At 42.3% G+C, this 26,912-nt stretch overlaps 1 protein-coding gene across 1 annotated transcript; it reads left to right on the top strand.

Moving 5' to 3' along the window:
- Positions 1-5,679: 5,679 nt before the first annotated feature.
- Positions 5,680-10,651, top strand: LOC310829191 (vomeronasal type-2 receptor 26-like; the record flags this gene model as incomplete). Its single annotated transcript, XM_083707412.1, has 4 exons — positions 5,680-6,516; positions 7,029-7,256; positions 7,784-7,910; positions 9,750-10,651. The coding sequence occupies 4 exons, from the start codon at positions 5,680-5,682 to the stop codon at positions 10,649-10,651; spliced, it is 2,094 nt and encodes a 697-aa protein (XP_083563538.1).
- Between the last annotated feature and the right edge of the window lie 16,261 nt (positions 10,652-26,912).

Genomic DNA, 26,912 nt, shown 5'->3' with positions numbered 1-26,912 from the left:
ATAAGGAAGAAATATTAAAGAAACGTGAAACCTGTTTTCTGCTGTATTTTGTGTTTTCCTCTGTGTTTACATAGAATATTTGGAAATATAAGTTCAGCTGCTCCCTTTTATAATTTTTTCTATACTCCAAATTCCTATTGATAAAATTTCCTTTGTAAAATTAACTTATTTACTTTGAGGAAAACAATCATACATTTCCACATACATTATTCTCTTGTAGCATGTGCTGACAAGAAGACTCAAAGCAATTCTTGTCAAAATATATCCAAGTAAATCTTTATCTGTCCTTAATTCTGAATGATCAAAGTTGTCTTACAGCTTTCAACATAATAGGATCTGTGAAACTGTACAATTGTGGCCATGGAATATAGGAGTACTCATTTAGGAATTATTGTTCTGTACTGCTTACAGTCATATTTCACCATCAACCTTTCCATACCCAAGAACGTATAATTGGAAGATGATCCTCTTGAAGCAGGCCAATGGCCCATCTGGTCCAGCAGCCTGTACTCTCACTGACCAATCAGATACCTGTGGGAAACCTTCAAGCCGTACCCAACTGCAAATGCACTGTCCCAACCATTGTTTCCTGTGTCAGTGAGCTCAATAGTTTATCAATGTACCGTGAGATAACATACTCGCCATTGAATTGGGTTCCCCTCCCCACAAGATTTTTTCTGAATCATGTCTCCTTGGAGAAATTCAGAGTCCTAGCTAAGAAAATGTAAATGAATTCTGCCCTCTCATTCTTGGAAAAGATGGCAGCAAAGGACCATGCAGACCTCACTGCGCAACGCATTTGACAGATAAGTAAAGGTAAAGGGACCTCTGACCATTAGGTCCAGTAATGAACGACTCTGGTGTTGTGGTGCTCATTTCGCTTTATTGGCCGAAGGAGCCGGCGTACAGCTTCCGGGTCATGTGGCCAGCATGACTAAGCCACTTCTGGCGAAGCAGAGCAGCGCATGGAAACGCTGTTTACCTTCCCGCCGGAGCAGTACCTATTTATCTACTTGCACTTTGACATGCTTTCGAAATGCTAGGTTGGCAGGAGCAGGGACCGAGCAACGGGAGCTCACTCTGTTGTGGGGATTCGAATCGCCGACCTTCTGATCGGCAAGTCCTAGGCTCTGCGGTTTAACCCACAGTGCCACCCGCATCCCGTTATTTGACAGATAGGGAGCTACAATTGGAAAGTTTTATTTCACCAATACTTGTGATGTATCAGAACACTCTATACTTAATACATATACGTATCATATATGAGACAAGTATATTGTTGGATATTCCACTGACTGTTGGCACCCTTCATCAAATGTTTGATGAGCAGATAAAATTGATTAGATCTAACCATGATGAATGGAGAATGCAAGTAAACCAGAGTAAGCCCCATTAAACCTTAAAAAAATTATTTCTGTGTGGACATCTGTGGACTATGCTTGTAAAGTATTGTCTGTAAGATTATGCCCTCCTTGCAGAAGGTCCAGGGTATTCAAGTGGAGACAGGAATGGAAGGAAGAAGGACTAATAATAATAATAATAATAATTTTATTATTTATAACCCACCCACCTGGCTGAGTTTCCGTGGCCACTTTGAGTGGCTTACAGCAGATATAAAAACACAGGCAAACATATTATTTCTTTTCTTGTTCTCTGCTTTTAATCCCCTAAAGTTTGGCTGGGAAGCCTATAGTCCTCCAGATATTGCAAGACTACAGCCCTCATCATTGCTGACCATTTTCCATACTGTCTGGGGTTGGTTGGTTTTGGAATCCCTCAACATCTGGAGTGCCACACATCCCCAACCCTTGCCCTATTGGAAGTGAAGCAGAATACATATTTAAAACATAAAATGCATAAGTTTGCAGAAGAAGTCAGAGATATCAGGCTAGAAAGTCAGGCTCAGCAACTTTAGGAATCATGACCACCCTCAGCTGCACCTGGATGAACTTTGGGGTCTGAGAGATTTCAGGAATACTTTTTCTCCCTAAGGTTTCTAGCTCATGGAGGCTGACAGAATCAAGAGAGATTTTACACAGGGCTCTATAAAAGGAGTCATACAGGAGGACCTGGAGCACCAACTCAACCTCTCAAGAATCACAGGGGCATTTGCCTTTGAGGGTTTGGACAAACATGCATTCCCAAGGCACAGGGGAAGGAGGCTGAGAGGAAGGGGACACAACTGTCACCCCCCCAATACAGCAATGAGCAGCCATTGCAGTCATGCCAAATGGCTGGTGTGAATTCAGGTCCACTCAGCCAAATTACAAGATGCTGACTGCACCATGCTACATGTTGGAGTCTTCATTGGCTACAAGGTCTTCTATTATGAGCTTCTAACGTCTAATTTCACCCATACACCACTGGTCTAATATTATCTAATGAAAGGGAAATTAAAATAACAGTTCTGAATATTTTCTTCAGCAATTTTCTTCTGCAATTCCACAGGGAATCCCGAGCATTGGATGAACAACTACACTCCTACTTGGTTATTAAAAGGGCTATAATTAATATGCTGCTCCTCAAAAATCCCTGTGTATTTTCTCTGGCCACTGGCAACATAACACAAAGGATACTACAACTTAACCAGAATTATTTAAATACTGTCTGGGATCAGCAAGTCTAATTTTGGATACTTTCATATTGTGTCCCCTCAGGAAATTAATCTACCATTTAAATGAGACAATTTTTATCTTGGAAAAACCTATTCTAGTATTGCCAGAAAAAAAACATAGTTTCTGCATAAAACAAAGAGTTGCCTTTGTATTAAGGATGGTGTTTTTAGTGTTCTTGCTGCTGGAACTGATTTCTTACAATGTATGTGAGGCTCACCTAGCAAAATGCAGGCTCCAAGGTCCACATCATCCACTTCACATGTATCATCAGCCCGGAGAGTTCCTCATTGGTGGCATTGTTTCCCATGGTGGCTTCCTCGCCTCTCCAGCAACATTCACTGAGGAACCCCCACCAGCGCTGCCTGAAGAGCTTGTGTAAGAACTAAGCCACTCATTTATTACATCCATGTAATGATCAAACCTAGAGTTGCAGCCTCAGAATAATGAGTCAGGCAGCAAATGTTTACCCTTTTATCGGGGGGAATCCACTTTAGATATGAATGGGACTTATGCCGGTGCAAAAAAAAAGGAACAAATGTCTTATGAATTAAGAGAATATAGGAGAAATTCCCATTTCTGGATAGAGAAATGAATATAAATGTATTGAAATGTATGCATGTTTGTGTGTCTGGGAGAGGCCTTTTGAGCAGCCCATTTTGCTAGACTTTATCTGAACCACTAGACTATAAGTAAGAATTTATTTTTAAGAAACCTGTTCTGAGGCTGAATGTCCTTAGGGTTTCATTTTCTGAACTTAGACTAAGCTTTGTTTCAGCACTGAAAGGTACTTATTATGAAGTATAGAACGACCAGCACTGACTCACGAAAAGGAAGTCACTGCAGAGAGAGACCAGAGAGACCAGAGACTTTGTAAGTGTCAGAAAAAGACCTCAGACATGTAAGGGAAGACGTCCCATGAGCCCCACATTAGCAACCCCTACTCTAGATACTACTGAGTTTAAAATATTTAAAAACTTGGACAAAAGTAAGACCGGTATCCACAAATACACAAATCTAAGATGAGAAAAACTTGGCTTGCCAGTAGTACACATGGAAAGGTTCACGGGATCTGCATCAACAGAAGTATAGTGTCCTGATGAAAGGAAATAATAGTCCTGCTCTATTCTGCCTTGGTCACCTGAAGTCTGTGTCCAGTTCTGCTCACCACAATTTAAGAAGGATATTGACAAGCTGGAACATGTGCAGAGGAGGGCAACAAAGATGGTCTGGAAACCAAGCCTTATGAGGAATGGATGAGGGGTTTGGTATGTTTATCTATGATGAGACTGAGGAGAGGCATGATAGCCATTGTAAAATATATCAAGAGCTGTCACCAGGAAGATGGAACACGCTTGTTTTCTCTTGCTCCAAATCAGGGTATTCAATTTACAAGAAAGGAGACTTCAAATAAACATCAGAGAGAACCTTCTATTGGTAGGAGCTATTCAATATTGCATCAGACTGAGAGATAACCCCACTGAACTCAATATGATTAACTATTCTGTTGAGTAAAATAATACTTATTTTGAAGTTCCTGCTGATACATTTGCAACTCTCATTCTAGGGTGGTGCCTAAGGGTTACCAGCACATCGTGTCCTTGGCATTTGCAGTCAAGCAGATCAACGAAGACCCTCATATCCTACCCAATATCACCTTGGGCTTCCACTTATATGACAGCTATGTCAGTGCAAGGAGCACATATCTTGCCACACTGCTGCTTTTATCCATGGTGAAGAAATTTGTCCCTAACTATATATGTAATGTTGAAAATAGTCTAACTGGGGTCATTGGGGGACTGGATTCTGAAATCTCCTTTTATGTGGCAACTATTTTGGATATCTATAAGATTCCGCAGGTAGGACACCTATGTACAATACCTCTATTAGCTTGCATAGAGGAAGAGGTTCCTCAGCATCAGTTCTGGGTGAAGATGAAATTGCAAGGAGAACCATGTACACCACCTTGAGATCCTTGGAAAAGAAGGATGGTACATAATTGTAATATAAGGAAACAAACAGACAGACAGACAAACCTGAATAAAGGGTAAGGTTGCAATACCTGAAAAAATATGTACCGTAACCTTCCCTGTCTTACACACACATTTAGATCACTTACAGTATATGCCAAAGGCCACTGATGGGAGAGTGGGCTTCTCTCTCACCAACAATTTATCATTATGCATCATTTTCAGCTTAGTTAGGAGGGTATCTGAAATGAGTTGCTGAGGGAGAGGGATAATTGCTTACTGGATAAAAGCAATGATATTTTAGGTGCCAATGGAAAAAGTAGTGAGGAGGGTATTTCAAATAAGTAGCTGGGGAAGTGGGGGAAAGGGTTACAGCTAAAAAAAACCCTTTCAATTAGGAGCCAGTACAATAACTATTCCTCTTTAGCACACCAGTCATAATTAAAGACACGGAGAGGTTATGGGAAATTGTAGATAGAATCCAGTTCCACAGGAGAAAAGTAATAGTAGATAGCAGCTGATTCACAAGTGAAATAAATGTTCATAAATAAAGTCTGAGAAGAATCAGCACAGTTTTGCTGTGTGATGGGGCATGTGCAGCATGAAGAAGAAAGATGAAGCTTCAGAGAAGAAATGTGCATCTAACCCAACTTACAATTCTGACAAAGCCAGATAATGTCCAGGAAATCTGCTGTTCGGGGCATGGTATGTTCCCCCATCCAGTTTCATCCATTGTACAAGACCCTGCCAAATTTTGCAATGACATAAAAAACTTTTGTTTGTTTTTAAGTGAAGTAGACACAATGCCCTGCTCCAGTCATCAATGTGTAAACAAGATTCATAAAAATAATATAAAACAGACAAATTTCCCTCTCCATTCATCAAATCAAAGGTTTAAAAATGAGGAAAGGGAGATGATCCCCGTTTTCAGCCCATCTGCATGTGTGTCTTTGGAAAACTGAGAGAGAGGCAAACAAACCTTGAAACTAACTAACAGGGTTTGCCTAATAATATATATGAATACTGTGAAAGGGATCTACTTTGTCTCTTCTCTTCCTCCATTTACTTTTTAGCTCATTTATGGCTCTGCTCCGGTGATGAATGATAAAAGCCCAGGGCTTCCCTTCTACCAGATGGCAGCCTCAGAAGCCCTTCAGTATGAGGGAATTCTCTCTTTGCTTCTGCATTTCAGGTGGACGTGGATTGGAGTCATTGCAATGGATAATGACAACGGAGAAAGATTTGTGCAAACCATTTCCCCAATATTTACCAAGAGTGGTGTCTGCTTTGCATTCCTAGAAAAAGTCCCCAGTTTAAGTTTTATTTCTGAAATTGATGGAATGCTGCAACAGGGGACAAGTATAAACCATAAAATTTTTAGCAGCACAGCTAATGTAATAGTTGCCTATGGAGAATCTTATTCCATGGCAACTTTTAGATGGCTTACATACCTATCAGAACATGATGACATGACATACAATATAAAAAGTAAAGTATGGTTAACAACTTCCCAGCTTGAGTTCGCTTCATTAGTCATTCAAAGGAACTGGGATGCAGGAATATTCAATGGTGCTATATCCTTTGAAATTCACTTCAGAAACCCACCAGGATTTCATCAATATGTTGTGCACAGAAACCCTTCCAGCACAGATGGGGATGGTTTTATCAGGGACTTCTGGCAACAGGCCTTTGGATGTGTATTTCCAGATATCGCTGCAGGCAAGCTGGAGGGGAATATTTGCACCGGAGAAGAGAAGCTGGAGAACCTTCCCGGATCATTTTTTGAAATGAGCATGACAGGCCACAGTTACAGTATCCACTGTGCTGTCTACGCCATGGCCCATGCTTTACATGTGATGTTCTCATCCAGACTCAGGCACAGAGAAATGGCATACAGAGGGAGAGGGAAGAATCAGAATCCACAGTTTTGGCAGGTAATAGGCTAAACATCCTCAACTGGAAGAGGCCTGTTATTCCGCCACAAGGTGCGGGTTTCCAAAATGTTGTCAGCTTGCTCATTCATATCAGAGAAAAAAAAATCACTTCCATGGGAGAAGTATGGAGATCACTGGGATGCCACTGCATTCACAGATAAGAAGCAGCGGTAATGGTCGAGAGAGATGTTCAGCATTCTCTTTATCCCATATGCACAAAATCCTCCCTCGGAGCATGTGGTTGCACACCACTGTGGTGTCTCCTGAGATGAAGAGGGACAGAGGGAAAGTGGTGCAGGGAGGGGGAGATAAAGAAAGGTTGTTAAAACGAAGTAAGGGATGTGGGAGAGAGAAAATTGGTTGTCTCTCCATCCTTGGACCTGACTCCACTCACAGTTGACTGTATCACCACCCACCACTTGCTGTAGGTCCTGCCCACAGGATAAAGATACCTTAGCCATGTATTAGAACTGCAGCCTTATACAAACGTGCTTTTTCTGTTTTCAATCTAGCTCCATCACTTTCTGAGAAGTATCTCATTTAACAATACAGCTGGAGATGTGGTCTTCATCAACCAGAATGGTGAAGTGGTATCTAGCTTAAATATTGTCAATTGGGTTATATTCTCCAACCAAAGTTTGCAAAGAGTGAGTGTTGGGAGGATAGATCCACAGGCTTCTCCAGACCCATCATTCATCCTTGATGAAGATGCCATAACATGGAATAGTTGGTTTAATCAGGTAGGACTGTATAATTAGATAATTCCAAGGTGATTCAGTCTTGCATACACAATGAATATTCACCTGCATGTCTACTCATTGTCTTTTAAACTACATGTTACTGTGTAGAATATGACCAAAGCATCCAAGTACCACATTAAGAGCCAAAAGCTTACTGCTAGAAGTCACTCAAGGAATAAAGGCAAATATTTTATTTTATTTTATTTATGAATACTTTATAAATATTTCTTAACATTATAATATACTGATTTTTAACTGAAGAAAAGAGGATAGATAAGCCCCAAGATTTTGCCTTTCTTGCTAAAAAGTGGGGAACTGCTATGTAATCACAACAACTACACATCCCAGAACAATAGAGGGAGTATGACTTCACTTCAACCATTACTACTACTAAAAAAATATAGCCATTCTACATATTGCTGAAAGACTGACTCAGCTTTGCATCATAGAGAGGGGCCCAGGAACATGAAGATTTCCAAACTCATTGTTCTCTTGCTGATCCTTTTGCTCTTTCATTTACATAATAGACTCAGCCTCTTTCTCTCTGTACTGAGAAATGTCTTCCAGGATCCAGCAAGAAAGTGAAGGAGGGAAAGCCACCTTGCTGCTACGATTGCATCCCATGTGCAGAGGGGAAGATTGCAATCCAGGATGGTAGGAGAAATAAATGGATTAAATAGATCCAGACTCAAAAGTAATAATTGAAAGCTGTTGTAAGGACAGTTGAGTTTACGTTTCAAAATAGATAATGTACTGTGTGTGTGATCCTGCCTCTTTGTTATTGTGATGGGATAATGAGCTGCTTGTGCGTAAAAGCTGAATCCCTCAGAGCTTTGCATAGGTCTCAAAGCTCTGCCTTTACAGGAGCCCTCAAAGCATGACTCCCTCAATCGCTGGCAGTGGACGCTTCCGGAATTTACGCCAACATAAGAGTTCCTTAACGGAAACTCTACGTCTGGATTCTCTGCGTGACAGTTTCCTGCGCGGAGTGGGCGTCCCCAGCGGAGGTCCTGAGCCCTCCCCGCTGTTCTCACTGGAAGCATCTTGGAGCCATCCCTCCGCCTGAGTTTCTGCAGGAACTCTCCCTCTCCCCCTGCTGGTTCCTTCCTCAGCATCTGAGGGTCTCTTAGCCTCCTTGAGCCCTTCCACCACCTGACTCTCCGATGGCAGTTCCCTGACAGTGATCATTGCCTTTCAGATAGTCTAAATATGCCAATCAAATGAGAATGACCATGCATTGAGAGTAGTTGGATGGTATGTGGTTCAAAGCATTTCTCCTTCTTCTTCTTCTTCTTCTTCTTCTTCTTCTTCTTCTTCTTCTTCTTCTTCTTCTTCTTCTTCTTCTTCTTCTTTCTTCTATCACTCATAGCCGAATAAGATTGTCTTCCATAAACACAGTTTTATCAATGAGTCTGTAAGTGACTGTGGAGGTCAGTTCTGGATCCATTGGTTTCCGGATCAGAGTTGATCATTATGTGGATTGGCCAAGCGTGCCTTTGTCTTTGCACATTTCTATCTTGCGTCCTGAGCATATCTAGAGGGGAACTTGGCACTCCTTCTGACTTACACAGGTTGCACCCAGGCTAGTGTGCATAAACACTCAGATGGCAACGGCACTGGCTGTAGCACTTACAGGACCACATAACTCTGAACCAATTAAATTCAAGAATACTGTGGTAATTAAATATAGTGGTACCTCGGGTTAAGAACTTAATTTGTTCTGGTGTCCGTTCTTAACCTAAAACTGTTCTTCACCTGAGGTACCACTATAACTAATTGGGCCTCCCGCTGCTGCCGTGCTGCTACCGCACAATTTCTGTTATCATTCTGAAGCAAAGTTCTTATCCTGAGGTACTATTTCTGGGTTAGCGGAGTCTATAACATGAAGCGTCTGTAACCTGAAGCATCTGTAACCCAAGGTACCACTGTACAGAGAATCATACCATATAAGGTTTTGACATACTGAGTATGCTCAGACTGTGGTCAGACTATTCTCGGTAACTGGAGTGAAATACAATACTGAGGTGAAATCTAATCCTGAAATAAAATTTTAGCAGACCATGAGGAAACTCCTTCGTTTAAACTGTGATTTGGACCAATCATAAGGAGACAACAAAGTGCATTAGGAGGAAATGGGGTGAGGGAAACAAAGTGTTTCGATTGGATAGGAAATTAAACTTAATGGAATGTGTGGAATTTATGCCAAACGTAAAAAACTGTTTGGAACTCTTTGTATGATGTTTAGTTGTTTTAGGGAGTTATCCCCAGCTGAACCTTCTGTGCAGAATTAAATACTTTGGACTTCTTTTCCCCTCACGGCCTCATGTTGTTTATTGGCATATCCATGAGACAGAGAAAGCTTAGATTGCAACAATACCATATTATAGAGCATCAGACAGTACAAAACATGTGCTTTGAATTAAATAGAGCTCTTTTCTTCTCAGACAGAAAATAAACTTTTCAGTATCACCTAATATATTTATTTCCCCCCAGATATGAATGACTGTAATAAATGCTCAGACAAACACTATCCAAGCAAGACCCGGGATGCATGTCTACCCAAGGATATCAGCTTCTTGTCTTATGAAGAACCTTTGGGCATCAGTTTAGCCTGCTTCTCTCTTTTCCTTTCCCTGATCACAGCTCTGGTACTAGGTACATTTATGAAACACCATGACACACCCATTGTCATTGCAAACAACCGAAACCTCACCTACACTCTCCTCATCTCTCTCCTGCTCTGCTTCCTTTGTGCTTTGCTCTTCATTGGCCGACCAGAGAAGGTCACATGTCTCCTCCGGCAACCAGCTTTTGGTATCATCTTCTCAATTGCTGTTTCTTGTGTCCTGGCAAAAACATTCACGGTGGTTTTGGCCTTCATGGCTACAAAACCAGAATCCAGGATGAGGAAATGGGTGGGGAAAGGACTAGGCCACTCCATTCTCCTTTCCTGTTCCATAGTTCAAGCAGGCATATGTACTGTGTGGCTGGCAACCTCTCCCCCATACCCAGATGTGGACATGCATTCAATGACAGAAGAAATAATACTAGAATGTAATGAAGGGTCTGTAACAATGTTTTACTGTGTCCTCATCTACATGGGCTGCCTGGCCACTGTAAGTTTTGCTGTGGCTTTCCTCGCCAGGAAGTTACCGGACACTTTCAACGAAGCCAAGTTTATCACTTTCAGCATGTTGGTCTTCTGCAGTGTTTGGCTGTCCTTTACTCCTTCCTATCTGAGCACCAAGGGAAAATATATGGTAGCTGTGGAGATCTTCTCCATCTTAGCCTCCAGTGGTGGGTTGCTGGGTTGCATCTTTTCCCCCAAATGTTATATAATTATTTGGAGGCCTGAGCTGAACAATAGGGAACAGCTAATAAGGAAGAAAAATTAAAGAAATAATAAACCTGCCCTTTGCTTTCTTTCATGCTTTTTTCTGTGTGTACAGTAGAATATTTGGAAATATATGTTCAGCTGCTTCCTTTTATATATATATATTTAATGTACTCCAAATTTCCATAATTGAAAATTCATTTGTAAAATTGACTTATTTGCTTTTGCCATCAAGCTATCCATACCCAAGATCTTAGAAATGAAGGATGATCCTCTTAAATCAGGCCAATGGGCCATCTGGTCCAGCAGCCTGTACTCTCACTGACCAACCAGATACCTGTGGGAAACCTTCAGGCCGTACCCAACTGCAAATGCACTGTCCCCACCATTGTTTCCTATGTCAGTGAGTTCCATAGTTTATCTATGTACTGTGAGATAACATATGCCCCATTGAATTGGGTTCCCCTGCCCCCAAGATTTTGTGTGAATCATGTCTCCTTGGAGAAATTCAGAGTCCTAGATAAGAAAATGTAAATGAATTCTGACCTGGTCCTTGGAAAAGATGGCAACAAAGGACCCTGCAGACCTCACTGTGCCACTCATTTGACAGATGGAGAGCCACAATTGGTATTAATTCACCAACACATGTAATGGATCAGAACGGTCCATTCATAATACATATACGTTTTATATATGTGGCAAATATATTGTTTGCTATTCCACTGCTGTTGGCATCCTTCAGCAAATGTTTGATGAGCAGATAAAATTAATTAGATCTAACCATGATGAATGGAGAATGCAAGTAAACCAGAGTAAGCCCCATTAAACCTTAAAAAAATTATTTCTGAGTAAACATTTGTACTGTTATACAGCAAGCTAACTATGCTTGTTAATGATTGTCTGTATGATTATGGTCCCCTGACAGAAGGTTCAGATATTCAAGTGGAGACAGAAATGGAAGGAAGTAGGACTAATAATAATAATAATAATAATAATTTATTATTTAAAACCCACCCATCTGGCTGCGTTTCCCCAGCCACTTTAGGTGGCTTATAGCAGAAAGAAAGACAGTAAAAAATATTTCTTTTGTTGTTCTCTGCTTTTAATCCCCCTAGAGTTTGGATGGGAAGCCTATAGTCCTCCAGATATTGCTAGACTACAGCCCTCATAATTGCTGACCATTTTCCATACTGGCTGGGGTTGGTTGGTTTTGGAATCCCTCAACATCTGGAGTGCCACACATCCCCAACCCTTGCCCTATTGGAAGTGAAGCAGAATACATATTTAAAACATAAAATGCATAAGTTTGCAGAAGAAGTCAGAGATATCAGCATCACTGAATGAAGGTGGACACTGAATTAAAATTCACCAAAAGGCTAGAAAGTCAGGCTCAGCAACTTTGGGAATTGTCATCATCATCAACCTTTTATTCAACCGTCAGTCAGAAAAAGTACATTTGTCAATACACAGTTAAACATCCAGGAAGATTTTAGAGCTTAGCCAACACTAAAAAGGGCTAAACAGATAGCCCCATATTGGGAATTGTCACCACCCTTAGCTGCATCTGGAGGAACTGTGTGGTCTGAGAGATTTCAAGAATCCTCTCTCTCCCTAAGGTTCTAGCTCACATAGGCTGAAAGAATCAAGAGAGATTTTACAAAGGCTGTATAAAAGGAGTCATACAGGAGGGCCTGGAGCACCAACTGAACCTCTCCAGAATCACAGGGGCATTTGCCTTTGAGGGTTGGAGCAAATATGGATTCCCAAGGCACAGGGGAAGGTGGCTGAGAGGAAGGGGACACAACTGTCACCCCCCAAAACAGCAATGAGCGGCCATTGCAGTCATGCCAAATGGCTGGTGTGAATTCAGGTCCACTCAGCCAAATTCCAAGATGCTGACTCCACCATGCTACATTTTGGAGTCTCCATTGGCTACAATGTCTTCTATTATGAGCTTCTAACTTCTAATTTCACACATACACCACTGGTCTATTATTATCCAAAGAAAGGGAAATTGAAATAACAGTTCTGAATATTTTCTTCAGCAATTTCCTCTGGAATTACACAGTGAATCCTGAGCATTGGATGAACATTGGATGAGCATTGGATAACCAACACTCCTGCTTTTTTTTTTTTATAAATATTTATTAAGGTTTTTTTTTATAAAAGAAATACATAGATAATAAACAACATTACTTATATCATAACAAAATTTCATAGCTTGTTTGGACTTCCTCACGTCTCCTGCTCCCACTTACATCGTTAAAAAGTTTTTTTCAAGCAAATTATCATCTTGTTTACAATCTTATATCCACTCATTTAAGTATAGTCTAGCAATTCTCCGAAAGGTTTATGTTTTCCTTAATCTCACTTATCATCAAATTTCAGTCTAGTTTAGTGGTGGCCAATTATTTATGATCAAGCATCCTTCTTAACATTCAACCAAATTACAATATTTTTGTAAATAAATCTTAAATTTCTTCCAATCTTCTTCAATCCTTTCTTCTCCCAGGTCTCGGATTCTGCCAGTCATCTCCGCCAATTGCATATAGTCCATCAGCTGCATCTGCCACTCTTCCAGTGTGGGTAGATCTTGTGTTTTCCAATTCTTAGCGATGAGTATCCTTGCTGCCGTTGTTGCATACATAAAAGATGTTCGGTCCTTCTTTAGCACCTTCTGGTCGACAATACCCAGGAGGAAAGCCTCTGGTTTCTTAGTGAAGGTATACTTAAATACCTTTTTCAACTCATTATATATCATTTCCCAGAAGGCCTTCACTCTAGGGCAAGTCCACCAGAGGTGAAAGAATGTTCCTTCATTTCCTTTACATTTCCAACATTTATTATCAGACAAATGGTATATTTTGGCAAGTTTAACTGGGGTCATGTACCATCTGTATATCATTTTCATTACATTTTCCTTCAACGCATTACATGCAGTGAAGTTCAGCCCAGTGGTCCACAACCTTTTCCAGTCCTCAAACATAATGTTATGCCCAATATCCTGTGCCCACTTTATCATAGCAGATTTAACCATTTCGTCTTGTGTGTTCCATTTTAACAGCAAGTTATACATTCTTGATAGTACCTTAGTCTTTGGTTCTAACAATTCTGTTTCTAACTTTGATTTCTCCACCTGGAACCCTAACTTTTTGTCATTTTTAAAAACTTCTTTAATCTGAGCGTAATGTAACCAGTCTCGCACTTTATCCTTCATTTTCTCCAAACTCTGCAATTTCCAATTGTCTCCATCTTTTTCTAATATTTCCCAATATTTTGGCCATTTGGCCTCCATATTGGGTCTTTTTCGGGCCTTAGCTTCCAGAGGGGAAAGCCACCTTGGAGTTTTATTTTCCAATAAGTCTTTGTATTTTGTCCAGACATTAAATACTGCTTTCCTGACAATATGGTTCTTAAAGGCCTTATTGATCTTAACTTTGTCATACCATAAGTATGCATGCCAACCAAAAGCATTGTTAAAACCTTCCAGATCCAATACATCAGTGTCTTCGAGAAGTAGCCAGTCTTTTAGCCAGCAGAAAGCTGCGGCTTCATAGTACAGCTTTAAGTCTGGCAGGGCAAAGCCCCCTCTTTCTTTCGCATCAGTTAATATCCTAAACTTAATTCTGGGCTTTTTGCCCTGCCAGACAAATTTAGAAATATCTCTCTGCCACTTCCGGAAGCACTCCGTCTTGTCCACAATTTGCAATGTTTGAAACAAAAACAACATCTTTGGCAATACATTCATCTTAATAGCAGCAATTCGGCCTAACAAAGAAAGCTACAATTTTGTCCAACTGTCCAAGTCTCTCTTAATTTCAGACCAACATTTTTCATAATTATCCTTAAATAGACTCAGATTTTTTGCTGTTATGTTTAGCCCTAGGTACTTTACTTTTTTTTACCATAGTTAATTCTGTTTCTCTCTGAAACCGTTCTGACTCTGTATCTGTCAAGTTTTTTCCCAACACCTTAGTTTTCTGTTTATTTAGTTTAAATCCCGCCACCCGACCAAAGTCTTGAATCAGTTGTAATACTCTTTTCGTACTAGATTCTGGCTCCTGCAGAGTCAAAACTAGGTAATCCGCAAAAGCTTTAAGTTTATATTGTTTCGCTCCGACCTGAATCCCTTGCACCAACCGGTCCCCTCTTATCATATTCAAGAGCACCTCCAGAACCGAAATAAATAACAGAGGGGAAATCGGGCAGCCTTGTCGTGTACCTTTTTCAATTTTAAACTCTTCTGTAACCACATTGTTAACTATCAGTTTTGCCTTCTGTTCTGAGTATATTGCATCAATCCCATTCTCAAAACCCCGTCCCACTCCCATTTCTTTTAGATTTCCCTTCATAAATTTCCAAGAGATATTATCAAAGGCCTTCTCCGCGTCTATAAAAATTAACACTGCTTTTGTATTTATGTCTGTTTGCAAAAGTTCTAAAATATCAATAATGTTCCTTGTGTTAGCAAACATGTGTCTACCTGGGAGAAAGCCTGCCTGATCTTTATGAATTACTTCATTTAAAACTCTTTTAAGTCTGCTTGCCAAAACATCAGCAAATGTTTTGTAATCCACATTTAAAAGGGAGATGGGACGATAGTTCTTGAGTTGTGTCTTTTCAGTTTCTAATTTTGGTATCAATGTGATAAAAGCTTCCTTCCACGATTCCGGCGCCTTCTTTCCCTCCATAATTTCATTACTGACCTCCATCAATGGTTGTATCAAATAGTCTCTTAATGTCTTATAATACTTGGAGGTCAGGCCGTCTGGCCCTGGAGATTTGCCCAATTTCATGTTCTGAATGGCTTGTTCAATCTCTTGTCGTGTTATTTTGCTGTTCAGGAGTGATCTATTTTCTTGTGACAGTTTTTTAAGTCCATTTTTTTCCAAAAATTGTTTAATCTCAACCTCATCCTGCGGCCCTTGAATGTATAATTTTTTGAAATATTTCTGAAAACACTTTCTAATCTCCACGGGGTTCTGAATGTTTCTTCCTTCAATTTCCAGGTTTGTGACTATATTTAACTTTTGTCTCTTCAACTGCCAAGCCAGCAGTTTCCCACATTTGTTTGCCGATTCAAAAGTTTTTTGTTTCCTTAATTTAATCTTCCACTCTATTTCCTGGTTCATCAGTTTAGAATATTGTGCCTGATGGAGTTTAATTTCTCTCAGAATCGGCTGTGACTTCGGATTTGATCTTAACTTCTTCTCTAACTCTTTAATTTTCTCCAAGATTTTATCTTTCCTCTCATTTTGTATTCTTTTCTTTACAGCATTCTGTTGTATCAAAAACCCCCTCATCACGGCTTTGCTTGCGTCCCAAATAATTCTTTTTTCCACCATAGTGTTCATGTTTATCTCAAAGTAGTCCTTCAAAACTTTTTGGGCCTTCTTAATGGTCTCCTGATCTCTAAACAAATTGTCATTCATCTTCCATCTAAAGGAACCGGTTGGTAATAATGTCATGTCCATTTTCAGTGCATTATGGTCGGAGCAGGTCTTTGGGCAGATTTCCACTTTCCTGACCTTGGGTGCCAGACCTCTAGTTATCCAAATTTGGTCGATTCTTGTCCAAGTCAGCTGGGCTTCAGAGAAGAATGTTCCTTCTTTTCCCAAGGGGTTCTTCGTTCTCCAGATGTCAATCCAGTCCATATTGTCTGTCATTTCAAAAAAGGTCTTTGGTAGTCTGCCATCTTTCGTGACATTTTGACTTTGTGACTTATCCATATTAGTTGATACGACCCCATTCATATCTCCCATCATAATGATGTTGTCATAGTCCAGATATTCCAGCATAGTCTCGTGCAACTTCTTATAAAATTCCGATTTCCCTTCATTTGGTGCATAAATTCCTAATAACAAAATCTTCTCTCCTTGATGTTGTATTTCGATTGCCAAAGTTCTTCCATGTTCATCTTTGAATAAAAATTTAGGTGACAGGCTCTCTTTTGCATATATCACCACACCTCTCTTCTTTACTGTGTCTGAAGATATAAATTCCTGACCAAGTCTTTTGTTTATTAACACTTTTCTATGGAGCCTAGTCACATGTGTTTCTTGTAAGCAAATAATGTCCAATTGTTCCTTTTTTAATATATGAAAAATTTTCCTCCTTTTTTCCGGAATGTTACAGCCATTTATATTCCAGCTCAAAAGTTGCAGAGACATCCTGAATAAATCTGGTTATTTTTCTGGGGGTGGTACCTTATTCACTGGGTCTTCAGAATCCAAGGGTGCAGGTGCCTCTGGTGCTCCGGGCCCCGAGGGTAATCCGAGTCCTTTTTGAAGGTCCTCTCCGTACACGTTCAGAAATTTGTCTCTATCTTCCAATGTTCTAATTTTAATCTTCTTCCCTCTAAAAGTAAAGGATAATCCTTGAGGAAAGTCCCACCTGAAGATGATTGAGTTGCTCCTCAGCAATCTTGCTAGTTCCAAGTACTCAGATCTAAGATCCAAAAGTTGTTTAGGAATGTCCTTGTAAATTTCAATTCTTTTGTCCAAGATGTCCAGTGACTTTCCGTAGTGCAGGCCCAAAATCTTGTCCCTTTCCTCCTTTGATCTCAATGTTGTCAAACAGTCTCTGGGTTTGTCTTTCTTTATAAGTCTTCCAAGCCTGAAAGCTGATACAATTTTAAAGTCTTTTTCCTCTAAGTTCCAGGACTTGGAAAATTCTTTAGTCAAAAACTCAGCTAGGTTACCTTCTTCCGCTTCTGGTACCGACCTTATCCTTAAGTTGGTCTCCCTGTTCTGCAGTTCTATCATGGAAAGATAGGTCTGATGTTCACCTACTTGTTTACTGAGTGGTCTTACCTCTTTTTCTAGATTTCCCAGTCTTTGGCTGGTATCCTCAGCCAATTTCCGATTTTCACCTGTAGCCTCCTTCAATTCTCCAATTGCTTGTGCATTCTGTGCCACTTGTCCAGTTAGTCTATTTAAACATTCTGTGTTTTGGTCGATTTTGAATGTTTGCTCATCGGCTTTTTTATCCAAAGATTCCACTCTCTTGTCCAAAGATTCCAATTTTTCATAAATTTTCTCTAAAATAGAAACAGTTGTTCCTGAGGCCATGTCTTCCAATTGTAGTTCCTCAGTTTCTCTTTTTTTATATACAATAATTTTTATTGGTTTTTTAACAAAAAGACAAACAAACACAGAACACAAAACAAAAACATATAAAAACATTTAAAACATGACTTCCCCTGTGATGGGATAGTGAGCTGCTTGTGCGTAAAAGCTTGATCCCTCTGGGGTTTGGCTGGTCATCCAAACCGAGGCACTAACGGAGCCCCCAAAGCATGACTCCGTCAGTCGCTGGTAGAATCTGACAGTGGGCGTCTACGGAATTTACGCCAACATAAAAGCTGTTTGACGGACATGCGCCTTCGTGACTCTCTGCGTGACAGTTTCCGGCGAAGGGTGGGAGTTCCTAACGGGGGTCTAGTTACCTCTTCACTATTCTCACTAGAAGTATCCCAGAGCCTCCCCTCCGCTGTGACTCCTGCACTCCCCCTGCTGGTTCCTTCCTCTGCTGCAGATTCTCTCCTATTCTCCTGGAGCCTGTCCACCACCTGTCCCTCCGATGGCAGTTCCCTGACATCCACCTCCCCCCCAGGGCCCCCTTCACCCCCTCCCGCCTCCTCTCCCACTGGCGGTGAGGGCGGAAAGCCCCTGAAGGAACTCTCCTCGTCGTCCGAGGATTCAAACACTTCTAGCCACGGCGTACCGTCTCTCTCCCCGTCTTCCTCTTCTTCGTCGGAGTCGGCTTCCTCACCCACCCCTGACTCTGGGAACCCTTCAAACTCTCCTTCCTCATCGGTGGTCCCAAAGTGTTCCCTTCTAAATCGTGCCACGGGTTGCGGTTTTCTTGGGAAACGCTGATGAAATGTTTCTATTAAGACCTCGTCATTGACTACCTCTGCTGGTACCCAAGTGTTTTCCGACTCTACTTCCCCCTCCCATTCTACCAGATATTCCACCTGATTCCCCTTCCACCTGGAATCAATGATTCCTGCCACGTTCATGTCGCGCTCTCTCTCTTCTATCACGGGCGTTTGGGTGGCCTCTCTCTCACGCTCCCCCCACTCACGTCCCTCTCGGTACGGCGACAGTAATGACCTGTGAAATACTGGGTGTAATTTCATGTGACTGGGCAGCCTGAGTTTGAATGCTACTGGGTTGACCTGCTGTATGACCTCAAAGGGTCCCAATCTTTTGGGTCTCAATTTCTTACTCCCGCCCTTGAACGGTAGTCCTTGGGTGGATAACCACACCCGGTCTCCCACCCTTATAGTTTCACCTTCCCTCCTATTTCTGTCTGCTTGCTTCTTATATTCTTCCTTGGCTTTCTCTAAGTTAAGTTGAAGCTGACGGTGGATCGCTTCCATCTCTTCAAAAAAATATTCCGCCGCCGGCACGCTCCACCTCTCCCCTCCCTCTCCTGGGAATGCCCGGGGGTGACACCCATAATTTGCCAGAAAGGGACTCATCCCTGTGGACACGTTCTCCGCGTTGTTGTAGGCAAATTCTGCTAGAGGTAACTTATCCACCCAATCATTTTCTCTGTCTTTTACATAACACCTCAGGTATTGTTGTAAAATCCCGTTTGCCCTTTCCGCTTGCCCATTTGTTTCTGGGTGCCGGGCAGTTGAGAAATTGAGTTCTACGTGCAGTAAGCTCATAAGTTTCCTCCAGAACCTGGAAGTAAATTGTTTCCCTCTGTCGCTCAAAACCCTCAAGGGGGCGCCATGCAACCTAAAAATATGTTCTACAAACAACTTGGCGGTTTCCTCCGCTGTGACCGCATGTGAACAAGCTATAAAATGACACATCTTGGTTAATAGATCTACCACCACCATGACAGCTGTTTTGCCTTTGGATTTTGGCAGGTCCGTCATAAAATCTATGGATACTGCCTCCCATGGCCTTTCTGGCGTGGGTAAGGGTTGTAATAGCCCCGCTGGCGCCACCCTCTCTCCTTTCGCTCGCTGGCACCTGTCGCAACCCCTGACATATTCCCGTACGTCCTCCCTCACCTTGGGCCACCAAAACTCCCTGGTAACCAACCACATGGTTTTGTGCTGTCCAAAATGTCCCGCTGTGGGGCTGTCATGCAACTGCTTGAGTACTCTGCCCCTCAGTTCCCCATCGGGTATGTACAGTGCCCCTTTGTAATACAATGCCCCGTTCTTTTCTTCAAACCCCCCTGTGTTCTCCTCTGTCCTCCTGAGCTCTCTGAGTTTCTCTTGGGCGTATTCATCGTTCTCAGTACCCTCTATCAGTTCCCTCTGCCCCACCAATGCCGCCCCACACACCCAGCGGTCTTCAGGGATTACATGCCTTGCCTCAGGCGCTCCCTCCCCCTCTAAGTACTCAGGTTTCCTGGAAAGAGCGTCCGCCCTCACGTTCTCGGAGCCGGGCACGTAACGAATCTCAAAGTGGAATTTGGAGAACTCCTGGGCCCATCGCACTTGTCTCTGGTTCAGCACTCGGGCTGTTCTCCAGTATTCCAGATTTTTGTGGTCAGTTCGGACTTGAACCTTGTGCTGCGCCCCAATCAGCAAGTGCCGCCATTTCCGGAATGCTTCATGAATGGCGAGCAGTTCTCGGTCGTATACTGTGTAGTTCCTCTCGGATTTGTTCAACTTCCGCGAGAAGAATGCACACGGTCTCCATTCAGACGTATCTTTTCCCGGCTGGAGAAGAACGGCCCCCACCGCTCGGTCTGACGCGTCAGTCTCCACTCTCATTGGTTGTTGTAGATCCACGTGCAAAAGTTGCTCTTCCGACGCAAACGCCTGCTTTAAACGTTCGAACGCCCGCTGCGCTTCTTCCGTCCAAACAAATTTCTTTTTGCTACTAAGACAATCCGTGATGGGCGCTGTTAAATGGGCAAAGTTTTTGATGAACTTCCTATAGAAGTTTCCGAAGCCCAGGAACCTTTGCACGTCCTTCTTGGTCTTTGGTGTTTTCCATTCCAGTACCGCTTGAACCTTGCTGGGATCCATGGCCAATCCCTTGTCAGACAACCGGTACCCCAGGAATTCCACCTCCCTGGTATGAAACTGACACTTCTCCAGTTTCACCCACAGCCGGTTTTCTCGCAGCTTGCTCAGTACCTCTCTTACATCTCGCACATGCTGCTCCTCATTCTCTGAGTACACCAGGACGTCATCTAAGAACGCTACGCAGTTCTTGTAGAGCAGTGGCCCCAGGACGTGATTCATGAATGATTGAAAGCAGGCGGAGCCCGCTTGTAATCCGAAAGGCATAACCCGGTACTCAAAAGCCCCCAAGGGGGTGAACATAGTGGTCTTCCACTCATCCCCCTTTCTCACACGTATCAAGTTATATGCCCCCCTAAGGTCCAGCTTGGTAAAAATTTTCCCTTTTCTCACCCGTGTTAGAATGTCATCAATTCTAGGCATAGGGAAAGTCACTGGTTCTGACACTGCATTTAGGGCCCTGAAATCACATACAAGCCTGGGCTTGCCCGTGTTTTTTTTGTCCACAAAGAACACTGGGCTGCCCCCCACCGCTCGTGACTCTCTGATGAAACCTCGCTTGAGGTTCTTGTCAATGAACTCCCTTAACTCCTGCATCTCACTGTCTGACATTGCATACAGCTTGCCCACTGGCAATTGTGCTCCTGGGAGTAAGTTAATTTGACAGTCAAAGGGTCTGTGCGGGGGCAGTTTATCTGCTTCTTTTTCGCTGAATACGTCAATCAAGTCAGCGTATTGTGGTGGCACCCTCCCCTTGTCCATCACTTCCATCCCTGCTAGAGTGGCCCTGGCCCCTGCCTGAGCCTCTCCCTCCTTGCAGTGTTCTAGGCAATGTGCTGATCCAAAGGAAACCACTCTCTGATGCCAGCCTACTAGCGGATCGTGTAGTGCCAGCCAGCTCATTCCCAAGATAATAGGAGCTCCTCCCAAGGTGGCTACGTTAAACGCTATCAGTTCTGTGTGTCTTGCCACCCTCATTATCATTGGTACAGTTTGTTGGTTCACTTCTCCTCCCAACAGCTCCCTCCCATCAATCGTGGTAACCTGCAAAGGCTTACTTAATGGGATAGTCTGTATCTGGTGTTCAGCTGCAAACTCCTTACTCATGAAATTACATGAGCTACCTGAATCCAATAGCGCTTTTATCTTCAGTGGGTGTCCGTTTGCCAGTTCCAGCAACACCTCTATCACAAGCGCTGGTCTTGGAGGTTCCGGCGTGGGCACATTCACTACTCCCTGGCCTTGCTGCTGTGCCCTGATGTTGGCAACCAGGCGTTGGCTTTTACTTGCTCCGTGATTTCTTCTTCCTCCTTCCCCCCAACAGTTCCCGCCATCCCTTGCCATTCCTTCCTTTGCGGACAGACTCTGGCAAAGTGACCTGGCTGTTGGCAGAGATAGCATCTCTTGCCGCTCTTTCCCTCCTTCTTCCGCCCTTCACTGGTGTTTGAAACTGCGCGCGCGCGCGCTGTTCCAAGTTCCATCGGCTCTGCTGGCGGGAAAGGCTGCTCCGGAATCTCTGGAATGCGGAAGTCCTTCCAACGTTCCCCCTTTCCTTCCCGCTTTTCCATAGCTCTAGCCTCCTGGCGTGCTCCTATGGACAGCGCTGATTTAGTCAGCTGATCCATAGACTCCGCCCTAGGCGCCCGGGAAAGTTCATCTTTCACTGCCGGAGAGAGACCTTCTTCAAACAGCATTTGAATAGGTTCACTAGCAAGGTCCCACCCTAGTCTATGAATCAGCATGGTGAACTCAGTCCAGTACTCACGTACAGATCGGCTCCCCTGTTTACACGCCATTAACTGTCTGCGCACCACCCCCTGCTCGATCTCGCTGGAAAACATCAAGTCCATGGCGCGAAAAAACTTCATAGTGTCCTTTAAGATTTCATTATTGGCTGCCATCAGGGGCCGAACCCAGTCCTTCGCCCCTCCCTCTAGATGGCCAATCACGTACGCCACTCTAGAGTTCTCATCGGGGAAGTCATCAAACAGTAGATTGAGAGCATATTGCATCTCTGTCCTAAAGGCTTGATAGTTCCTGGGATCCCCCCCAAATTTCTGCACCAATCCAGGCACCCGTCTGGCAAGTGGGGTGGTTTTCCCTTTATCCGCATCTTGAGCCCTCCTCTCCTCGAGCCTCGCCGTTTGCAGCGCCAGCTGGACCTCCAACGCCCTGTACCTTTCTTCCAGGCTTGGACCTGCTCCAGCTCCAGCTCCTGCTCCTCCGGTTCCGGCTGGTTCGCTCATGATGCCCTCTGCTTGCACAAGCTGCTTTCAAAGACTGTCAGATTGCTGTGATGGGATAGTGAGCTGCTTGTGCGTAAAAGCTTGATCCCTCTGGGGTTTGGCTGGTCATCCAAACCGAGGCACTAACGGAGCCCCCAAAGCATGACTCCGTCAGTCGCTGGTAGAATCTGACAGTGGGCGTCTACGGAATTTACGCCAACATAAAAGCTGTTTGACGGACATGCGCCTTCGTGACTCTCTGCGTGACAGTTTCCGGCGAAGGGTGGGAGTTCCTAACGGGGGTCTAGTTACCTCTTCGCTATTCTCACTAGAAGTATCCCAGAGCCTCCCCTCCGCTGTGACTCCTGCACTCCCCCTGCTGGTTCCTTCCTCTGCTGCAGATTCTCTCCTATTCTCCTGGAGCCTGTCCACCACCTGTCCCTCCGATGGCAGTTCCCTGACATCCCCATACCTCCCTTTCACTGCATCCTTGTTTTACAACTCTTTAGCAACCCTTCAGTCAATTTCTCTAGTAGTTTTCTTTAAATTTCCTTAATGTTAATGTTTACAGCTGTAATTCTCTATTTCTTACCCCTAGACATCTTGTCAGTCCTCAATTTTACAACAATTTTTAAGATATATTTTAAATTTCTTCCAGTCCTCTTCCACTGTCTCTTTCCCCTGGTCACGGATTCTGCCGGTCATCTCTGCCAGTCCCATAAAGTCCATCACCTTTGTCTGCCATTCTTCCAGAGTAGGTAGTTCTTGCATCTTCCAATACTTTGCCAACAGGATCCTTGCTGCTGTGGTCGCATACATAAAAAAAGTCCTATCCTTCCTTGGCACCAACTGGCCGACCATGCCCAAGAGAAAAGCCTCCGGTTTCTTTATAAATGTCCACTTAAGGACTTTTTTAATTTCATTATAGATCATTTCCCAAAAGGCTTTGATCTTTGGGCAGGTCCACCAAAGATGATAGAAGGTACCTTCAGACTCATTACATTTCCAACATTTATTATTGGGCAAATGGTAGATTTTTGCAAGCTTGACTGGGGTCATGTACCACCTATAGATCATTTTCATTATGTTCTCTTTTAAGGCACTACATGCCGTAAACTTAATGCCGGTGGTCCATAACTGTTCCCAGTCAGCAAACATAATGTCAGGACCGATATCCTGTGCCCATTTAATCATAGCTGATTTAACCGTTTCCTCCTGTGTATTCCATTTCAACAGCAAGTTATACATTCTAGATAGATTCTTAGTATTGGGTTCTAGCAGTTCTGTTTCTAACTTTGACCTCTCCTTCTGAAATCCTAATTTCCTGTCCTGCTTAAATGTCTCATTTATCTGATAGTAATGTAACCAATCTCGAACTTTAAACTTTAGCTTCTCATGACTCTGGAGTTTAAACTTTTCACCATCTTGTTCTAGGATTTCACAATATTTTGGCCAGTTAGGTTCCATGTTTAATTTTTTCACCGCCTTGGCTTCCATTGGTGACAGCCACCTAGGGGTTTTACTTTCCAACAAATCTTTATATCGAATCCACACATTATACAAAGCTTTCCTAATAATATGGTTTTTAAAGCCTTTATGCACCTTTACCTTGTCGTACCATAGATATGCATGCCAACCAAAGTTATTATCATAACCTTCTAAGTCCAAAATGTCTGTGTCTTCAAGGAGTAGCCAGTGTTTCAACCAGCAAAAAGCCACTGATTCATAATAGAGTCTTAAGTCCGGCAGGGCAAAACCCCCTCTATCTTTTGCATCAGTTAAGATCTTAAATTTTATTCTGGGCTTTTTGCTCTGCCAGACAAATTTAGATATATCTTTCTGCCACCTCTTGAAGCAATCCATCTTGTCTAGAATCTGTAAGGTCTGAAATAAGAATAACATTCTAGGCAATACGTTCATCTTGATAACAGCAATTCGGCCTAACAAGGAAAGTCTGAGCCTAGACCATATTTCTAGATCTTTCTTAACTTCTGTCCAACATTTTTCATAATTGTCTTTAAATAAGTTCACATTCTTAGATGTTAAATTCACCCCTAGGTATTTCACTTTTTTCATTATTTCCAAACCAGTTTCACTCTGAAATCTCTCTTTTTCTTCCATTGTTAAATTTTTTTCCAACACTTTCGTTTTCTGTTTATTCAGTTTAAATCCTGCTACTTGACCAAATATCTCAATTAATTCTAATGCTCTTTTGGTACTAGTATCTGGCTGTTGCAGCGTTAACACTAAGTCATCTGCAAATGCCCTTAATTTATAATGTTTAGCTCCGACCTGTATTCCTTTAACCAACTGATCCTTTCTAATCATGTTTAACAAAACCTCCAGGACAGATATAAAAAGCAAAGGGGATATTGGGCACCCCTGTCGTGTACCTTTTTCTATAGGTATTTCTTCCGTTACCACATTGTTCACTATTAGCTTTGCTTTTTGTTTAGAATATATTGCACCTATACCGTTTTCGAAACCTTGGCCTACCCCCATCCCTTGGAGATTCTTCATCATAAAACTCCAACAAATGTTGTCAAAGGCTTTCTCCGCATCCACAAAAATCAAAACCGCCTTTCGGTTAATGTCGACTTCTAATAACTCCAAAATGTCTATAATGTTCCTCACATTGTCTGACATATGTCTCCCTGGGAGAAAGCCAGCTTGATCTTTATGAATCTCCCCTATCAGCACTTTTTTTAGTCTTTTTGCCAAAATGTCTGCAAAAATTTTATAATCCACATTAAGTAAGGATATAGGGCGGTAGTTTTTAACCTGGTTCTTTTCAGTCTCTGTTTTCGGTATAAGTGAGATGAAAGCCTCTTTCCACGATTCAGGTGCCTTTTTCCCCTCCATAATTTCATTACAAACTTCCTTCAATGGTTGTATTAACCATTCCTTCAACGCTTTGTAATATCTAGCAGTCAAACCGTCTGGTCCTGGAGATTTTCCCAATTGCATGTTCTGAATGGCACCCTCTATTTCCTGATCTGTTATCTTTTCATTCAGAATCATTTTGCTTTGTTCTGAAATTTTTGGTAAACCATATTTTCTAATAAATTCTTCTATTTCTTGTTCATTAACTGGCCCTTGTGCATACAGTTTCCTAAAAAAACTTTGAAAGCAATTACTTATCTCATTAGGTTTGTGGATAGTCTTTCCATCCATTTCTAGACTTGTCACAGTGTTCAGTTTCTGCCTTTTTTTCAATTGCCATGACAGAAGTTTCCCACATTTGTCTGCTGATTCAAATGTCTTTTGTCTCATCTGCTTTATTTTCCATTCTATTTCTTGGTTCATCAGTTCCATGTATTGCGTCTGATAATACTTTATTTCTCTCAAGATCTCCTGAGACTTTGGTCTGGACCTCAATTTCTTTTCTGCTTCTTTTATTTTTTCTAAGATTTTTTCTTTCCTCTCATTTCGTTTTTTCCTCTTTATAGAATTCTGTTGAATTAGAAAACCTCGCATCACGGCTTTACTAGCATCCCAAATTGTTCTTTTCTCCACATCTGTTCTCAAATTTACCTCAAAATAGTCTTTCACTGCTTTTTGGGCCTTCTTGTAAATCTCTTCATCTTTAAATAGGGTGTCGTTCATTCTCCATCTAAAGGATCCAGTTGTTGTTAGTTTCATCTCCATCTTTACAGCATTATGGTCGGAGCAGGTTTTTGGGCAGATTCCTACTTTTTTTATTCTTGGCGCCAGGCTACTAGTAACCCATATTTGGTCAATTCTTGTCCATGTCATTTTTGCTTCAGAGAAGAAGGTTCCCTCCCTCTCCAGAGGGTTCCTTGTTCTCCAGATGTCAATCAAATCCATAGTTTCAGTCATTTCAAAAAAAGTCTTTGGTAGTCTCCCTTCCTTAGAAATCACTTGTCTCTGTGCTTTATCCATGTTTGTGGAGACAACTCCATTCATATCTCCCATCATTAAGACTTTATAGTCCAGGAAGTCCATTAATGTCTCATGCAGCTTCTTAAAGAATTCGGCCTTCCCTTCGTTTGGTGTATATACTCCTACTATCAAAACTTTTTCTCCTTGAATTTGAATTTCAACTGCCAGGTATCTTCCTTGTTCATCTTTAA

Source organism: Podarcis gaigeae (assembly GCF_964106915.1).
Source record: "Podarcis gaigeae genome assembly, chromosome: 13".
NCBI lineage: Eukaryota > Metazoa > Chordata > Lepidosauria > Squamata > Lacertidae > Podarcis > Podarcis gaigeae.
This window is presented reverse-complemented; position numbering and strand designations above follow the sequence as displayed.